General features: G+C 39.5%; 1 protein-coding gene across 3 annotated transcripts; it reads right to left on the reverse strand.

Annotated features, from left to right (window-relative positions):
- Nucleotides 1-1,256: 1,256 nt before the first annotated feature.
- On the reverse strand, nucleotides 1,257-2,130 carry LOC133839098 (uncharacterized). 3 transcript variants are annotated; one of them, XM_062270447.1, is made up of 3 exons: nucleotides 1,615-2,130; nucleotides 1,456-1,545; nucleotides 1,257-1,388 (listed from the first exon to the last, which is right to left on the reverse strand). In XM_062270447.1, coding segments are annotated over exons 1-2 (411 nt in total). In that variant the 5' UTR covers nucleotides 2,024-2,130; the 3' UTR covers nucleotides 1,257-1,388; nucleotides 1,456-1,543. The 3 variants fall into 3 exon arrangements, with proteins under 3 accessions (XP_062126431.1, XP_062126439.1, XP_062126424.1); XM_062270455.1 differs by having other exon boundaries at nucleotides 1,257-1,545; XM_062270440.1 differs by having other exon boundaries at nucleotides 1,456-2,130.
- Between the last annotated feature and the right edge of the window lie 17,791 nt (nucleotides 2,131-19,921).

Raw genomic sequence — 19,921 nt, forward strand, 5'->3', positions numbered from 1 at the left:
TAACTGCTATCAGGCATAGATAGCTGTTCCATGCTAAGATGCTTCATGATTAGCCTCGCCCCTCTCACACCATCTGTTTTCTCCAGTGCAGCTGCAACTCGCCCCAATCGAACCTCATTAGTTGTTGCCTTCGATGACGCCAAACAAGCCACTTAATTTAAATTTAAATGTCGAATTCTCGCTTTGCGTGTGGGGCAAAGTATTTTGTCTTTCTTTCTTCTCCTTCCACACCCAACTCGAATCTCGCTGTCATGTTCTCTCTCCCAGCCACAGACCCATTCCCAGTCCGAGTCACGGCACGCCAAGATTTATTTTCAGTATTCCATGGGCGACTAAAATGCGCTGTCAGCGCAGCAGTTGCTGCCATACGTCTATCCTTTTACAGCGAGTGCTTGCTGGTATAGAGACAGCTACTTTAGAGACTGGTGGTGGTCCGTTCGGTGGTGCAGACCCACTTGACGTTGCTCGTGGTGTTGCTGTTGCATTTGCTGTGGCAGTTGGTGGTGATGCTGCTCTCGCTTCTCGTTCTCCCCCAATGCACTCGACACCCGAAATGGATGCCACATTAATTAGGCAAAATATTGACAATCTGATGTGTGCTCTGCTCTGCTCTGCTCTACTGTGCTGTGCTGTGCTGTGCTGTGCTGTGCTGTGGTGTAATGCGGGGTGTTGCCATTGATTAATGCCTTTGCTTGGATGTGTGTTCTATTTATTAGTTGGACCTTAGCTCAATTACAGTATAAGTGGGATTTTCTGAATATTGTTTAAGTACTATTTATCGCTTCGTTTTCCGAGTTCATTTGTTCACATCGGATTCTCTTACATCCTTTTCAGAAATTGTCTTCCGCATGGAGCACTTGTTGAACGGGCTTACACGAAATATCAACTGAAGGAGTGCACCAAAACGTTGCCGACGTTCGTTTTCTAGAAGATAGAAGAAACACTTCATTATTTCTCTACATTTCTAAGCAATAGTTTCTTTCTTAACCACACGCGTGAATTGTTTTGTTTAAAACTTAAATTAACATCAATAAATATGCAAATTAAAATCAAGTTCCAAAATTTGTGAATTAGTTACATAGATACTATACATAAAATAACTTATGTATATATTATAATTATTTGGATATAATGTAATATAATAACAATAAAATCTACATTCCTTTGGCTTACATATTTGTATTTAATTAGTCTATTATTTAGTCTTAGCATAAGCGAATTGATTTTCATTCATATTTCACTCTTTGTTAACTTACCAGAATATTGAGTCTTTCCTTCGTGTTCAGGGAACTTTAGTTTCTTAGATTCCACACCATATTTGATTTGATTTGAGTTGTTACTTCTTCTAATTCTATGAATGAATTTCGATGGGGACTTTACCAGTTTCTCTGCGAAAGCGGATTGAAATCGCCAATTTTTAGAGTTGCCTCACATCCTGTAAACTTTAAGCCTTACCAAATAGTTTTCTGTTGGTTTGGATATTGTAACACTGTTGTTGTGTTGTTTCCTCGGGCCTGGTTCTGGGCAGGTCTCCATTTAGATATTCTGCGAAAGAAGGTGATTTTGAGATCTTTAGTTTCAACTTAGATTCATCTTAGTTGCCTTGACGCGCACAACTTTCCGTAGTCTTTTTCAGGAGCATCCAGTTCTTATGCAGAATGTTGCCCTCCATTATGAGGTTCTCATAGCCCTTTAGCAGTTTCCTCACATCGACACCCAGGAGCTCCTCGGGCATGGCCTGATCACTGAACTGCTTCGAAGTCTTGCGAAGATCCTCAAACCGTTGAATCAATTGCTTGATGTTGCCAACACTTTCGGGTTCCTCCTCACATCGAACTGGCAGAACTACAGACTTCGTCGATGGTACCACATTGACTTGAACTGGTCGATCTGAGCTAATATTACGCAATATCACGGCCGTCTCCTCTATGAAAGTCTCCTGGCGAAGACGTAGCTCCTGCAGCCGCTGCTTCAGCTCGTCCAGATACGCCAGCTGCTGGCATGTAGGCTGCTTGCTGGCCATGATTGCGCTGACATGAATTTACAACTAATATTTTACATAAACATTTGTGAACTTTGTGTGTTTGATGTGTAGAGATGATTTGATGTGATCCTATCCGGCACAAATGAGCTACCTTTCAAGGTTTACTACGTTCTTATACATTTAATAGAACAAAAATTATGAAAGAAAATCAATAAATTTACATAATCTTTATATTAAGTGTTAAAAATACAAATTTTAAAAGTGTATAAATATATCAATATCTTACTTATTAAAGTCTACTTTATTGAACTTGTATTGTAAAAGAAGGAAATGTTTAAAATTTATATTGTTGAATAGTTCAGTTACTCTAGATTATATGCCATTTGATTGAGTTGAACATATTCAATAAATCAATAAATTGATTTAAAAATAGTTACAAATTCAAATTTTAAAAGTGTATAAATATGTTTATACTTTTTCTTCTATTCGAATTTAATGTATTTTGAAGTTATTTAAACTTCTACATAGGATTCACTATAAGAGGATAATATTCAAAATTGTAATAAAACTTGTTGACTAGATCAGTTACTATAGATTGTATGCATAATGCTTTATGCATTCTCATTAATTTGCAATTTTCTTAAGTTCAATAACAACAAGATCGTATCAGACATCTCTCGCTTGACGTAAAGTGTGAAAGAAAAGAGCATCCACGAAGTGCTTATCGGTTTTTGCTATTGCCTTTTATGAGCCTGCAAATTGAGATATCGCATGCATTTCGAATTGTCGAGTAAGCTGTAACCAACAGTTTGCGGCAAACAATGGCGATTTGAGTCGGCGCTATATAGATATACACTCCTATACTTTGCTATATATCTTGTCGTGTTCTCCAGCCGAATGCTGGATGGTGGCTTATGGTCTTTCTGTGCGGTAGGTGGTAAATTGTAGTTGGGGCAAGTTTGGAATTTCACGAAGCTGTTGCCAAGAAAACGTGCCACTGCCGTTGGCTGGTGGCAAGCTATGTTTTGGGAAAGAGGCAACAGGAATTGCGGAAGCCACCCCCAAAAAAATACCGCTGCTGTTGATTTCACCTGAGGTGAGTGGTTTTCTTCCATCATCCCCAGCAACAACTTCTTCTCCTTCTCTTGCTCTGCGGAATCAGCTTTGCCGATTGTTGTTTCATATTTTAATGCTTTTTTGAGTTGGTAGGCGTGCTACGACACGATTCTCTTGGCCGATAAGCTGTAATTTTATGTGCCGCCAGATCGCAATTGCTATTGGCATTGGTATTGGTATTGGTATTGGTATTGGTATTGGCCACATTGAGGTGTCTGTCTGACTGCCTACCGGTTAGTTAGGTGTGGGCTGGCCTGCGACTTAAAGAAGTTAAAATTATTACAGGGCAATTGTCTTGATCGTTGATTTATGTGCGCTTTTGTCGTCGGCCCCTCTCTCTCCCTCTCTCTCTCTCTCTTCTGTCCAAACGTTGAGCGGCTGACTGCAATTTATTAGGTGGGCCATAACCCGGACTTAGTATCGACTACAATGAAATGTCATGCAATATGGAAGTTACACCGTTTCGATAGTCTATTCTAGGGCATTTCTTTGGCCCAACTTCCTTGTTGAGCGATTCCCTTCAACAATCAACTAGCCTGCTAATACATTTAATTATGTTTATTGTGTTGACTCGCATCAATTCTAAAGCCATAACAACGCCTTCGAAAGTCATCTGCACTCCCTCCTGTCATCCCATTCGATACTCGATATTATTTCGTTGTTTTGGCTCGCCACCCGATTGAAAGATTCGCCTGGCAAATGTTGCAGCCTCTAAATTGCCTCAAACTTAATGATTTCATCTTTCATTGAATTCAAATTTGTTGGCCGGGGGGCATGCAACGATGCCGCAACATTTGCAGCTGTGCCAGTGCCCACAGTTTGTGTGTGCAAAGGAGCGACTCCAATGTGGGCGTGGGCCCAACATCATGAACGCCCCTTGTTGCCGCTGCCTCGATTTGTTGCTCTCGCCGTTGTTGCCTCTTGTTGTTCCCCTTGTTGCTGCTTGCCGACTGTTGTTGATAGCCGCCGCTGTCCGGCAATATAACGAATTTATTATTTATTTCACCTGACAGCAGCAGCAACAGACTCTATAAATTTCCCTAGCCACAAGCCGAGACATGGTCTTATTCGCATTGCCTGGTTTCGTATTTATGACCTATCGGATGGGATGCTCACATGAAATGAAAATGAAATTATTGATAAGCCTTTCGCTTGCTTATTTTGCAATGCCGTTGAGGTTGCTGTTACCATTACCAACCTCTGCCTGCAACAGCTTCATTTAGTCAAGTATTCCAGAGGTTGCCACAAATACGAATCAGCTGGTCCAACTTACTTTGTTGCCAGCCCAACTTTAACCCAATATCCTGCTTGCAGTCATAATTTGTATGCTGATTTGTGATGTTAAAGACAACAATTCCAAACACTCTTTATAGGCTAACCGAATATTGAATACGCTTCTTGGAAAATGCATTTTAATCAACACTGTCCACATGTAGTTAGACTTTATGATGAAGTGGTTTGTTTAAATGACATATAGTTTAAAAATTCATTTTAGACATTTATATTGAAATCAATAATAGACTAATTTCTGAACTCAAATCGACTATGATCATTAGTTCTAGTCGAGTAAATAAATTAAAACATACAAATTATTCAATATTTTGCATAATAAATCAAATTCATCCTGATCTCAGATCATAAAACACTTATTATTAGATTAAATAAATATTATATTTTGAAAAACCAAATAATATTATAGGATAAATTCTACATAGGAAATTAATTCTCAAATAATAATTTACGAATTAGCAATCATTAAATTCCTAATTTTTTTGAAGGGTATTAAAAGTTATAGGAATTCCAATCAAATCAATTTTTAGCTTCAACGGCAAAATCTGTCTTGGTTCGTCCGGGAGATCTGTTTAGGCCATATAGCCGAAGCCACGGCGACTTCAACCTCGATTCAACTTCGAGTCCGATTTGGCGTGTATTTTATTAAGATTTGCCCTTAACGATGTTTCATTTTTCATGTGCGCATTCATAAACTTTTTCTTATTTTTCGAGCTCCCGACTCCCGAAGCGGATTGTGTTAGCATCGCGAGAAGAATACAAGCCACTGCAACTCCGGCTCAACCTTTTATACCCACCAAGTTTATTTCCCTGGTTTCTTGTTTGCGCAAGTGAATGAAAAATTGCAATAGTGTGTTATAAGCTGCAGTAGAGTTGCATCAATTTTAGGAAAGTTGTAGGGCCTAGAACCATAAAATACTTTTAGATACTTGCAGTAAAAATTGTGGGAAAATGGAAGATGTTTCTCATCAATATTATATATTTATACTTATCCCATTATGTATATATAGTAAATATAGTGTCTAAATTTTAAAACTTGCACATATTCTTATAAGTAGAAAATATATATCTTAAAATATAATATATTCTCAGGAAACTCTGCAGAATCCTGTTGATGCAAATGGTTCTAAAGGAGAGTGAAGAGGAAGGTCTCCAGAGCGGCTGTCAAAAGCACAGCAGGCAGTATAATCGCGGCAAATACAATTGCGAACCGGGCAGCTGAAGAAGAATGAGGCCAGAGAGGGGCAGGGAGCAGGATGGAGAAGGAAGAAGAAGCTGGCTGCAGAGTCGTGAGTGAAGGAGTGCGGCAGCAAACACTCCACACTTGTCAACAGCGGCTCTACTGATTTTCTGCCTTGGGTAACCAAGTGCTCTGGCTATGTGGCAAATACAGAGGCCATGCCAGGCCGACTTCAGCAACCGTAACCGGGACCGGGGCAGGTACTAGAGGCAATCGGGCAACCGGCAACCGAGCAACGGACCAATCGAGCAACCGGGTCGCGGTTGCAACTGAGGCTGAGTCTGACGCTGAAGCTGAAGCTGAAACGAGACTCACGCTTATGCCCACAAATCATAAATTGCCGCCTTAAAATTTATCTTCAATTTTCGAGACCCCATGTGGTGCTTAGCGAATGGTGTTTTGAAATTTATTGCTGCATTTGCAATAAATATTGTCAGTTGGGTTCAGACGGGTTGCGCGAGTAGGACAGAGAGACAGAGAGAGAGGGATAGCTGCTTTGGCGGCTGCTTTTTGTATGATTGCCGGCACTGTAACGCCTCTCACACCAATAACCGCTCCCTCCCCCGATTCCTTCGGCGCTCCGCGCTCTTCTCGGCATTGTTTATTGTTTTCGTGCATATTAATGTGCGTTGATTGTGAGCCCAGGGACTTGTGCGCGGGTTCTAAGCCACAATCACCACTCGCCCCCTCACCCACCACAATGCCATCCCACCGACCCGTCGCCAATCTACCCACTCGTACACACCATCCTGTGGCGGGCAGTTAGCAGCTGCCATTGTCCCAGGTTCCAGTCAGTTGCTTGGTTAATTTACAGCGCGAGAAATTGATTGCCAGTTGGCAGAGTGTGCAATTTGTGGGGTGTGCCCCTAAATTTTGTTGGTTAATTGTTGCTATTGCTATTGCCGTGTCTGTTTCTGTTGCTGTTGTTGTTGTTGTGTTATTCGACATCAGGTTTGTTTCTTGCCAAGATAATCATTTATTACCTAGCCAAGCCAGCGGTATTTGCCAACTTAATTGCACTTGAGGTGTCTATCGAGGGATCATCTCAATGGAGAAGTGTCTGCGAATGTGATGAATACTCAGTTAATGCCCAGTCATAGTCATTTATTCAGTTTTAAAGCCATGTCGAATGTCAGCTTATGACGAATTATGCTTTCAGTATTACCACAATCAATATGAACAATAAACCGTGCACAGTGGGCCAATCACACAAACTGGTATACAAAACATAAATTGGCATGTTCAAGTACTTTGACGGCAAGTAAAATAGACTTACTACCAATGGACAAAAAGTATAATTGGTTAACCTGGCAATAGCTATAAAGTAAAAGTGCAAAATTAAAAATATAAATAAAAATATAAGTCATTGAAACAAAAATTATTAATATAAGATTTACAAAAAAAGCTACAAAACAAAATTGTTAAATTTAGTTTATTTCACAGTCGTAGGTGCCTCCAGAAAATGTATTTAACCGTCTAAAGAGGTTATTTCCGACCTCATAAAAACTATATATTTTTCCTTGTACTTTTTGGTTATATAATAACTAATGCTTGATGTGCAAAATGTCTCAAAACTTTTTTTTTTTTGTATATAGTTCAGTTTTCCGCTAATGTATTAAAGCTAAAATTTGCAATTTTTCTAACACAAAAAAAAAATAAATAAATTTTAAGTAAGAAAATTTGACGACAACAAGAATAACACCACTTACATATAATTTTCTCGTAAACATCGTTAGAATTTTGAACTAAAAAGAAGAATATTCTTGATCAGCTTAAACAGCCGAGTCTTCGTTGCTTTGGATGACTGCCTGGTAAATATTTGGTATATTATGAATGTAGAGCACTATCAATATATCAAATATAACCTTCGATATACAGTAGAATCCAGTTATAACGACTCCGCTTATTGTGTCCGTCCGGTTATTGCGACGAAAACTCGATGTCTTGGTTGGTCCCCATACAAACTTATCATATGTGAAAGGGCCTCCGCTTAGTAAATCTCGGCTTTTAGCGACAAACCGCTTATACCGACGAAATTTTTCACAATTCAACCGGATATTATGACGAAAAAAAAAATACAGCGAAATAATGCCAACAAATTTAAGCCTCAAACGACACTGTTAGAAATGTATGCATTTATCAGTGATCGGCACTCTTGCCTCCAGCGACACGAAGGTTCTAACATTCTCACTACTCTCTGTCAGTTTTAGCTGTCGCCTTAGCTTATGCTTATAATTATGCATATACTAATACGACTTGTTATGAAAAAACCATGTTATTGAATTAAATTTTTTGTTTTAACTAAAAAATTAATTTGTTTTATTTTAAAAACCTATTGCGAACATAGCATCCATAAAAAAAAAACAAAAAAAATTTGTTTTTCTCCTTTGGGTTAGTGCGTCTTCCGGATATAACGACGTAAAATCGTCGGTCCCTTGAATGTCACTATAACCGGATTCTACAGTATTTTAATATTTCGCGGTATATTTTATGTATATAATTTTACTGAAAATGAGTAGCGAGCACACTCGACTGTAGCTTACTTTCTTGTTGGCTTCTAAAGGGATTAAAGAGTCGGCGGGATAGACTGCTGGGCATGAATGTAACAACTTAATTTGAATAATTGTTTCTGTAAGAATTATCTATTCCACTATTGTGCTTATAAAACATTCAGTGATCTAAAAATGAATAGCGATAACTTGGAACGCCAGGATAATACGACTTTCGTATATATTTTTTTTTATGGGCTTCAGCATAGTTGTCAGGCTAAAAAAACGAAAAGAATTGAATATTGGGCTCACCTAGTTGCATGTCAGACAGCGTTGGCATAGCTATCAATCAATTTGGACTCCAGTAATGTAATCCTCGTAACTCGTCAAGACCCCATTCTCCCCTACAACGAACCACGTCGACGCTCCCCCGCTCTGCAGTCTCTTTGTAGTCACTTGTATTAGTGCACACTTCCTGTCGCCACAATTTGTTTGCGCCGCTGTCAAGATGTGATAGCAACGTCCTACCGACCACCACTGTGACCCCAGCCAGTTGGCAGTTGGCAGTTGCCATTTGGAAGTTAGAGCTTCTCTTGGTGCCAAGCTGTGTGGCTCTGTAGACACCCATGCGATCCATTGAAGCATGTGACAGGCGGCGGGCTGAGCTCATCAATCTCGTGTCGGGGTCTAAACAAAATATGCGATGTGTTCACATTGCGGCAAAAAGCGAGCATCGATAAACCAACAACCAACAACCAACGACCAAGCAACAAACCAAGGGAGACAAGGGCACAACCATGGAAAAGAGCAAACAAAAATTAGAAGCCAAACCCTTTTGCGGCCTAACCACACACAAACACAAACTGCAACGCAAACACATGGTCGACTTGCTCGTATTCGTATTTGAGGTATCTGCTCACACACATACACACACACACCGGTACACACATACACATGAGCAAATAGAGAACTTTGAAAAAATTAGAAAATATGTGTTGACAGCAGTCATCAATCAAGCGACACAACTTTTGACATGTCAAATGAACGAGCTAGCGCATAAATTACACACAGCGACAGCAGCAACGCCAATAACAACAACAACAACAACGGGATATACATATATTGTGGCATGGAAAACGATTCTGAACAGAGCTGAACAGACACAGACACAGAGACAGAGATACCAACTACGATACGGAATAGTCGATATGAATGCCTTGCGTGCCTTGCAGTAGCCCAGGCAAACATGTCAAACGGCAGCAATTGGAAAATCAATTTCATCACCAAAAAAACAACAACATTAGAGAGCTCCGACACTTCGTGTTTTCGGTTCTGTTCAGGTCGTCGGTACTTGGTTGTTTTGCTCTGGAGACTCTTTAGATGCGGCATGTTAAATGTCATTATATTTCTGATAAGATTGATAAGCAGTAAACGTTTTTTTGTGTTGTTTACGTGACGCAAGTGAGTCATGCGCTGCAATCACTTGAAATGCTAGCTCGTATTCTCGTATTCGGCAAATCAATCACTCAGTCAGACATTCGCTCAGTCAATCAATCAGTCATTTCAATGCGATGACAGACATTTCCACTTACAAATATTCAAAGCCAACAAAGCCTATGTACGTAATGTGTCTTATAGATTTTTGCATGATATCAAACAGTGAAGGTTTAATTTTTTCCCAAGTGACAGAACTTCTGAGATAACACATAAATATTGTAGAAGGAACAAAAATCAAACACAAGTTGAGATATTTAAAAATTCGTAATGAGCACAAAATAATTTTGAATTGATGCACAATAAAAAAAATTAAGCTTGTTGTTCTAAAGCTAAAATTGTTAAGACAAATATGCACAATAATAAACATGCCCAAAAAAAAAAGTATTTTCCGATTGTAAAATTTGTGTCTTAAGTATCTTTGAAAATCTGGTTAAATACACACACATATTAAGCGAAAATAAGTACTAAGAATATCAATTAACATAACAGTGGATACTAAAGCATCCACATAAAAGAAAAGTATTACGATAAGAGTATTTAGTAGTCACTAAACAAAAGTTATCTTTTCTTTCTTGTTATTTGTTTACGAGTATTTCGTTTGCTTTTGCATTTAGTCAACACTGTGACAGATTTCACTTTTCTGCTTTCCGTTTGTTGTGCGTTTTTTCACTGCTGTGTGTGCGTGTGTGTGTGTGTGTCCGTGTCTGCTTCGCTGTTGTTGCTGGAATTTCAGTTGGCGTTGGCAGTGACAAATCCTTTACCGTTATTTGCGTATGTTGACACTTTGACAGCCGGCGACACATGCGAGTCTCTCACGCACTCGCACTCGCAGTCGCATTCACCCCTTTCCTCCAATTACAACCCCCACTCCTGCTCCTCCCCACACCAACCACAAGAGCCCCTATCATATTACTTTCTGCAGGGCATTTCATTGTTCTTGTTGTTGGGCCTGAGGCAAAGTTTTTAATATTTGGTTGCCAGCTGAAGCGCAAAGCGTCGCGACTCTCAAGTTGCTCATTGCGAATAACGCGTGGCGCGTTGCCAGTTTTCACTTTTCAGTTTTCAGTTGCCATTTTGCAAGACACTTTGCCAGCCGAACCGTACGCCGTTCGCTGCTCGTCGTACGCCGTACGCCGTATGCCGTACGCCGTACGACACATTCATTTCAATTTTCATTTTCCATCAACCACAACACAAATACAGAGAGAATTTTTATACTCGGTGCTTTACAAATTTGTTTCCGGCTCAAGCGACGACGCGCGTGACAGCTGTCAGTTGAGCTCTGCCAAAATATTGACAGTTATCATGCGTCATACTCGTACGAATATGTGTGCAAATCACTTTGCCAGGAGCTTTACTCGAAATGCATTCGAGTAGCGCCAGAGTAATCGACGAAGGCATACTCTCTTTTTGAGAAAGGACATTGTAACCATCGTACGATTATTTGGCAGTAGCGCATCCGAGTAACTTGAACTAATCCACTAAGTAAAATCCGCTATGTAGCAAAGTAAATCAATATAGTATAGATTGAAATCTACTTTTAATTAATTATAAATATGATAACCACAACTGTAATTGCACCTGAAACTGAAAAGGAGTTAAGTCTAAAAAGTTACGACTATATTCTATTCTATTAATTCTGCCCCGCACTTTTAGTAATTTTGCCATTAATTAAGCGATATGAAATGATAAAAGAGCGTGTGCATATAACATATATCAATCAATGTTTATAAAACAATTTCATTACCTTCGCTACAGACAAAGGAATGTGGTTTGTCTTTCATCACATCATTTTCACTTTTAGTACAGACGTTCAACTCACATTGACGAAGGAACAAAGTATTTCGACAGAAAAATCATTTGTAATTAAGAACTGTCAACAGTCTTTTGTAGGCACAACATATCTGAAATTGTTCGCAAATTCTTAGCAGTCTAGTTGATTTACTGCGCTGAAAGTAATTTGGCGCTAGCTTCTCGTTCTTTAGATTCCCCATTTGTTCAGTCTTTCTTCTTCCCATTGGTTCTCAGACAAGTTGGCATCTCTTTGTAATTGATTAGCCTGAGGGTTAACAGGCTGACATTGCATGTCGAATTCAATTTGAAAACGTGAGGAGTGCCAAATGCGAGCTGAGACCACAAAGATCAGTTGAGTTCACAAATAAAAACAAAACAAACCGAACCGAACCGAAACGAAACAAAACGAAAACAAACAGCTTGACTGACACACTGATTTGTTGTGATCGTGAGGGAGGTTCAATTTGATTGATCACGAAACGGAAAAACTAATCCTCTTCTCACATCTCACTCAATTATTTCATTTTTACAATGTAATAGTACAATTTGTGCATTAAAACATTGTTGCATTAAAGTTCATCAGATCAATGAAAACAATTTGCGTTTTCTTCATTTCGATATATTTTGAGCAAGTGTGGTTACATCAATTTATATTATAAGCAATCAAATCTTTTATCTAATGATAAGGTAATCTAAAGGAATGCTCTGTTGACATTCTCAATGTGATCGATCAGCTCGTCGTAAAACTATCGGAGTGTAATACCAGTAGGCGCCATCGTAAACATAATTGTGGTGAATCGTAAATCAATAACCAATAGTACACTATTTATGTTCTACTAATATTGGTTTTGTGCCTTTATCCAGTTCTCAATAAGTTCCTGTGTTGGCAGAGCTCTCACATGTGGCAGTTACGGAATGATATATGAGCAGAGGTACGCTTAGCTGACTGGTTGTCTGTCAGTCTGTCAGTCTGACTTTCTGCCCCTGAATGAGATGTTGATCGTGATTAAAGCCGGAAACGATCGAGCCTTTAAATTTATGATCTCGATGGCAATAACTCGCCGCTTATCGCGAATGCAATTTATAATACAAAATGGCAGACGAAAGCCAAACCAATGGGCAACATAATTAATATTTAAGAGCTTCTTCTGACCGACCGGCTCACCACGTATCCTCTAGCACTTCGTCCCCCCTACTCCTCACCTGATCATCGACGTCCTGTTGCTTCATCAGCGATTCCAATCAGATAACATTAGCACGTCACATCACACAGCGTGCAAAAATTATTATTCATTGAATTTGTGATAAATGTGACAGGGCCCAACAGGCAGCCCAGCCAGTCGATTCGATTCGACTCGACTCGACTCGAGCCCAGGGCAGTCGACTGACTCTCCATGAGTCCACCGAGTCCATATCGGGCAGCAGTTGCAGGCCAACTCAACTCGACTCGACTTAACTCAACGAACTCAACTCAACCCAACGCAGAGCAATGCAATGCAATGCAATGCACACGATATACGAGGCCGCATCGAAGCTGTCAAAAATTTGTTGCAAAAGATATTATCTTGCCACAGTGGAAAGGGGCACGTCGACTGCAGGCAGCTGACTGACGACTGCTTTCGCTGTAGCTCATCAATAATGACGACAAGGACGAGGACGACCAGAGCGATGGAGCTGGTGAATGAGGGAATGCGGGAATCTGGATATGGACGTAGATTGTGGACGTGAACGTGAACGTGAACGTATACTGAGACCAGATGATTATGATGATGATGATGATGACCATGATCGATGATTGGCCTTTTTTGTGGCAGTCGCAGACGTTGAGTGACGATTGCTGGGCAACAGCAACAGCAAAAATCTCGAACCATGAACTATATGTGTGTGTGTGTGTGTGTGTTCAGGCAGGCAACTGTGACCACACCCATTGACAGCACAGCCTGACAGACAGACAAACAGACAGACAGACGGACAGGCGGGCAGACAGATGGACTCGCGGACATGTTAGCATGCCATGTGCAATGTGCAGCGATGGCAACAATTATTTGCGGAGAATCACAACACCACACAAATGTATCCATGGAATGGCCATTGGCCACTTGATTGATGGGCTCAATAAATTGCACGACGAGTGCATTGCGAGTGTTGTTCATGTTGTTTTTAGTGTTGTTGCTGCTTCTGATGCTGTTGATTTTCTTATCCATGTTCTTGTTGCGTTGAGGTCTCTGTCACTGAATAGTGATTTCGATAAGAAAGTTGACAGCCAAGAACGGGACGCCGCAATTAGATCATTATGTACTCTTACTTCTGTTTTTTTTTTATTATAATACGTCCGCCATTAGCAATTTAAACGCATTGAGCTATCGATTATTATATCTCATTATAAGAAGAATGAGATATATTTGTGGGATATATTTTGTGTGTGAGATATAATTTGATATTAATAATTTGAAATGTAGCAAAAAGATTATTTAGTAAGAAATCAAATTTCTTCAACTTTAATTAACTCAAATTTAATAACTATTAGTTTCATAATGAATAATCGCGAATTATAATTCATTTATAAGAAACCATGTCGTTAAAAAGTGTCGTTCATTTTAGGAAATTAAAAATTCTACTAGTCAAATAAATTAAACACGAAATAATTGTGAACATCAGTATTATTTTAAGAAGATTTATGTAAAGTCATTTTTTAATTAATAAGTAAAGTCAACAACATTCTCTTTGCATTGTGCTTCATCTAACGATAAACACTTGAATAAGTTCTTGCCCATTAAATTCACGATATTTGCGCATACATGATTTTAGGTTCTATTTATATTTTTTTTAATTTCATGGCTGAAATGGTTTGCTGTCAGGTGAATTATGTGATTAATGCGCAGAAATATTTTGAAAGTAAAGATCTTAGCAAAAGAGACTTTTCTTTCCGTGTAGTATATATACAAATAAAACACAAATATATATGTTCCGCTTGAGTTGTCTGTTTGTCTCTTCAACAAAATTATGTGTTAATCTCATTTGATTTGTCATTTTCATATGAAGTGATTTTTTTTCTCTTGCTAACGTTGTTTGTTTTCTGTTGTTTGTTGTTTTCTATGGCCTTCTCCTCAATGAAATTATCTTATGTTCTGATGTGATGTATGGCAAACAAATGTTTTCTTGACACATTTATTTGTTTAATGAGACGTTGAATAATTAGCTGGGATATACAATCCAAATGACTCAAATAGAGACTGCGTATTAGAGACACTCTCTATATATGTTTATGTGTAGTATGCATATACAAGCATTAATGTACATATGTATGTATGTGCATGCTATGTTTGTGTGACTTTATAAGGCTGCTTCATACATCGTTTGGCACAAAAACAATTTATAAATTATGATTGACGACTTGCCTCTGAATTGTGTGACCCGTAATAAGTGCTCCGTCTCCTCCACGAAGTTATTGCCTGGTATTTTTCTGTATTTTTGTGCGGCGTTTTTTGCTCTGCTGCGGTCATTATGGCTGACAGCGAGCCTTCAAAATGAAGAGTTTAGATTGATGGCCACACATCAGTCAGCGAGGTAGATAAAGCGAGCGAAAAAAGCAAACAGAAAAAGCAAATCGAATGGTAGTATTGGTGTTTGAATACCCTTTAATAACAGAGGTAAGGTGGCTTAGCTCAATCATTTTGGTGTTATAAAAATAACAAATAGTAATCTCAAGATAAAAATGAATAACTTATCTTAATTGTAATATCCGATTTTACGTTAATTGATTAATCTTTTAGCGACTATTTCAAGTTGTGTCTCTGTATTTTATAGCGTATTGCAATTTCGAAACCACTCTAAAGTCAGAGCAGATTCTTTTGTGGCTTGTTCGGTCATCGTCTGTTGACATGTCACTAATTTCAGGTTCTCAAAGCGCGTTTTTCCCCTCTTTGGCTGCAAATTTCATTTTTTCCCCTGGGCTAGACACAACGATGATTGATGATTGATGTGTTTGCTGCATGGCAAAAACCCTTTTTTCTGTCTGTGCTCTCGAAACATATTTTATGTGGAAATGTCATTCTAGTTTGGCAAAATATTAATCATCATGGTGCGAGTTTAGCCGTTGCCATGTGATAAATGAAATGTTCCAGTAAGGGTTTCGGGGTAATTAGTGAGGGGAGGAGAGTAACGTGGAGCTAAGCATAATGTACGCTCCATAATGATGTGCAACAATTTAGTGGCGAGAGACAGAGAGAGAGAGAAAGAGAGCTAGAGAAGGCAAGACGGAGAGGGAAATTAAATATGATAAAAGACCCACACACTGTCTGTCGGCATAATTAAGTATGACATGCAAAAGTATGAATTATCACTGAGATGTCAAAATGTCACAGCTGGCGAAGACAGAGACGGCGATAAAGATTGAGGCGAAGCAAGCGGAAGGCATAAATAAGATACAAGACAAGGCGGGACACAGAGGAAGAGACACAACACGAACACACTGCACTGAGGCAGCGGCAGCAGCCGCGGCAGCGACAACAACAGCGACAGTAACAGCAAAAGAGACGAGAGCAAAGCATAGCTGACAAACGAACGCCGCGTGTGGGATTAACTGACTCGAAAATTTATGATATGAAAAATTACTTGTTACTCAACACAGACAGCGAGAGCGAATGAGTGAGTGAGTGAGCGAGAGAGTGGAAGAAGAGACAGAGAGAACGATTACTTTGTGTATTATTTTCTTGTGTATCGTCTCTCCATTCGCATCGAGAAATTTGTTGCTCGAACAAATTTTCTAAAGTCTGTGCTGAAAAATTAATGTGCCCAACTGTCATTGCAATGACAGAGATGTACCGGAATGAAATGGGAATGGGAATGGGAATGGGAACGGGTATGGGAATGGCAATGGAATAAGTTGCCGTTGTATGAGTGGAGCGGGGGGCGTGAGGGTTGCTTTGGCATTGGCTCTGGCTGTTGTGAAAGCTTATGATAAATGATTTTGAAATGTGACAAAATGCTTACGAGTGGGATTAACAAGACGATGTCAACGACGACGCGACGCGACGCGACGATGATGATGATGATGAAGATGAAGATGATGATGACAGAAGCCTGACTGAAGGATATTTTTTGGTTGCATGCAAATGCGATGGGTTGCCAAAGAGTTCCCCTCGATGCTACCCACAAAGAAAAAATAAAAATAACGACGGGACTGAGATTATGCTGATAACTGCTGAATGACGAATATGATGAAGTTGTTTCCCTTGAGTACAAAGCAGAGCAATAATCTCTTCATTAATATTCGAAAAGAAGTGCATAGAACTTGTGGTGTGGCTTAAACCTTGAGAGATCACATGGTCAATCAATCAAGCGCTTGTCAATCGGTGGCGGCATTTTAAAAGCAAATGCGAGTACTTGTGCAGAAGGTTTAGTCGCCAAGTCGCCCCATGAGGCCATTTCGAATCAATTTTGAATACTTTGTCATGTCGTCAGCTACATATCTATCGCATTGGTCAAGTAGGGCAACGCCAGCACGCGGCAATCGAAGAGAGTTGAGCGACGCAACGCGACACGACGCGTCGATCAGTCGCGATCAATCGATCCCCATCGCACCATCAATCTTATTAGTTTTGACGCATTTTTAGGTAGCAGCGCCGCACCGCAAAGCGAAAGGCGCAATGCAGCGCCAGGTTGTCAGACTTATTGTCGATCGTTGAGTCGATCTGGCAGGGTAAAGACATCATCAGTCAAATGACGCGACAGGGTCAATTGAGCTTGGCAGCTGCTTGATTTATACACGCGCTCTCTACTCTAATGTAAGTAACTATGCACTGAACAACATGGAAAGGTTTATGGACTTGACACGGACACCGCATGACACCCCAAGACACCACGAATGGATGGAAGGCGTCTCACGCTACTTGAAAATACCCTCTCGATGAAGATAATCATACCGCAATCCATCATATAATTAAAGATATCGACAGTGTTATTGCACTGTCCACATAAAAACGACACTTTGACTCGTCATAAGTTTAAACACCACTGGGATCCGTTTTTTTTCTACCTCTTCCGATTTTCCTCCCTAGGGTTCTGTACCATAACATATTAGTGCATTTGACAAGATGGTAAACACCGATTATATGGCTCATTCGATGCCACACTTGCCTAATTGGAAGAGCGCTTCAACGCTTTTCGGGGATAACCAAGGAGGAGTCGAAGGGAGTTATGCGCGTAAGAGGAGAATAGCGGACGCTCTCTCTTGCGCGCACGCATACAAACTCTCTCTCTCTCTCTCTCTCTCTCTCTCTCTCTCTCTCTCTCTCTCTCCCTCTCTCTCTATCTCCCTCTCGCCCCCACTCTATTCGTTGTACATATAAATCAATTAGTTTAAGCTGTCGGGCAGCTGTCAAATTGTTGCTACCGGGAGCGTTTGTCTCGTTTCAGTTTCGGGGCATGGTTTTGCGTTGGGAACTCGGTTCCAGCTTGAGATGTGGGTACAAAAACGACGACGATGGCGACTCACACGGCGAGACTGGCAGGCAATGGCGACATGTCGAGATTTACTGAGTGATTGACGACTTTATGTGTCATTAAATACCGTTAGCAGCAACTGGCGTTTGTTGTTGTTGTTTGTTATTTGTTATTTCTTATGTGTTGTTGTTGAGCTCGATGCATTTGAGTCATTTTTCATGCCACGTTGCTTAGTGAAAGTCGTTCGAGTCGCTTGAAGACTTGTGTTGTTGCCTGTCGTTGCTGCTGTTGCTTTAGCTGTTCGGCATAGTTGTGTCTTGTGTGTTGTGTGTTGTGTGTGATTAGCGGCAATTAAACACCAACTGCGTGGGCGGCCATAACTAGCAAATGAAATCTTGCTTATCGGGTATGTGCATCGGGACTTCAAACTTGATTACTTTGAGCAAAAGAAACATAAACTATGTTTACTTAAATCGTTGCAACAAAGCCAATCAGAGTTGCCTATTGCACGCGATTGGAAAACACTTTGAAGTTGATTTGAAATAGATACAAGTTTCGCAATTCACAATAACAAACAAAATCAAACAGAAAAGCTCTAGTTCATATGTCAGTGTATTGTACGAAGGTATTGAAAATAAAAGTAATTGGTGTCTTGCAACAAACAGTCGAATTTGGTATACCTGTTACCCATTAGAAGTAATATTCTTAAAATATACTAAATTAATATACCGATAATATACAAAAATGTACCGAATGCTATATTTGGTATATGTTATATGGTATCTGTTGGTCTATATACAAAATGTAATTTATATATACCTCTATACCCTGACATTTGCTCGACTACTATCAAATTTATTATTATTATTTTTATAGAAATCAATCTTTAATTCATTGAATTCGATGTTACTAATTTATATAAGCATCACAATTTAGCTCTCATAAAAGTTGAATATTGTTACTATTATGAATAGTTTTTTATTCGTATAATCAGTAGGCAACTTATGGCCAATTGAGATGGAAGAATGTGTAAAGTACCGCAAAATTATACGATTTCGATTTTTTGATTAGGTTGCCCAAAAAATTATAAACAATAGTAATATTGGAAGAATATATTCAATATAAAGAATATATTATTTATATTCTTAATTAGTTTGAACATTAGATGGTAATTTAGGTAAAATACAGTAAATTATTAAAAATATATAAAGAAATATTGCTTACAACTTCATTATTGTAACTTAATTATTGTAAAATTGACTCTTTGCATGCAATAAAAATGAAATCAAAAGCAAATAATGGTCTTCTAAATTACACTCATATAAAAATGTAGAAGAAAACTTCTTGTGTAAGCGATATTCCTGTCATCAAATTGAATTAAAATTACACTTTTGATAGACTCTGTTAACCGGCTGCTCAGTTTAGTTCAGTTCAGTTGAGTTGAGCCACTTGAAGTGGCATGCGGTTGGTTAACAATAAAAAACGAACATTCTCGAAAATCCTCGTCTAGGTGTGTGCTTGTGTATGTGTGGATGTGGCAAAGTTAAGTGGCAAGTGGTGCACTCAACTAGCAGCTTATTAGCAAACTTTCTCATTGGATTATATGGTTGAATATTATGATAATCGAGTTAGATTCTCGTTACCGTGTGCCGACTGCGATGGGATAAGGGGTGTGAAGTGTGTGGGGGGGGAATGGGGAGAATGGGGAGTCAGGACTGAACTCTGTAGCTTTCATGCACAATTTCCGCTTCATGGCCAGGCACAGCCACAGAGAAATAAGCCCAAAGTTTACGAGTTGTGCGGAGTGCGGGGCTGATGGGTCAAAGGGAAGCAGAAAAGGGCAAAGGGGAAGTAGAAGGGAGAAAGGAGAAAGGCGAGTAACATACACACATACTATTCGACGGCATCGTCGTGTAAGTGTAGCAAAAAGTGGCCAACTTTTTAGGGCGACGAGGAAATACTTTGTTAAATTGCCTGGGCAGTACTATGCCTCGAGAGCCCTGCCACATCGAGACCAATCCAATAGCACACACACACACACACACATATACTCCAGTAAGCACCTAC

This window comes from Drosophila sulfurigaster, chromosome 2L (assembly GCF_023558435.1).
Source record: "Drosophila sulfurigaster albostrigata strain 15112-1811.04 chromosome 2L, ASM2355843v2, whole genome shotgun sequence".
NCBI lineage: Eukaryota > Metazoa > Arthropoda > Insecta > Diptera > Drosophilidae > Drosophila > Drosophila sulfurigaster.

Excerpts from the sequence above, each read along its gene's own strand:
- LOC133839098 (XM_062270440.1), bottom strand. The coding sequence starts at position 2,023 with ATGGCCAGCAAGCAGCCTACATGCCAGCAGCTGGCGTATCTGGACGAG.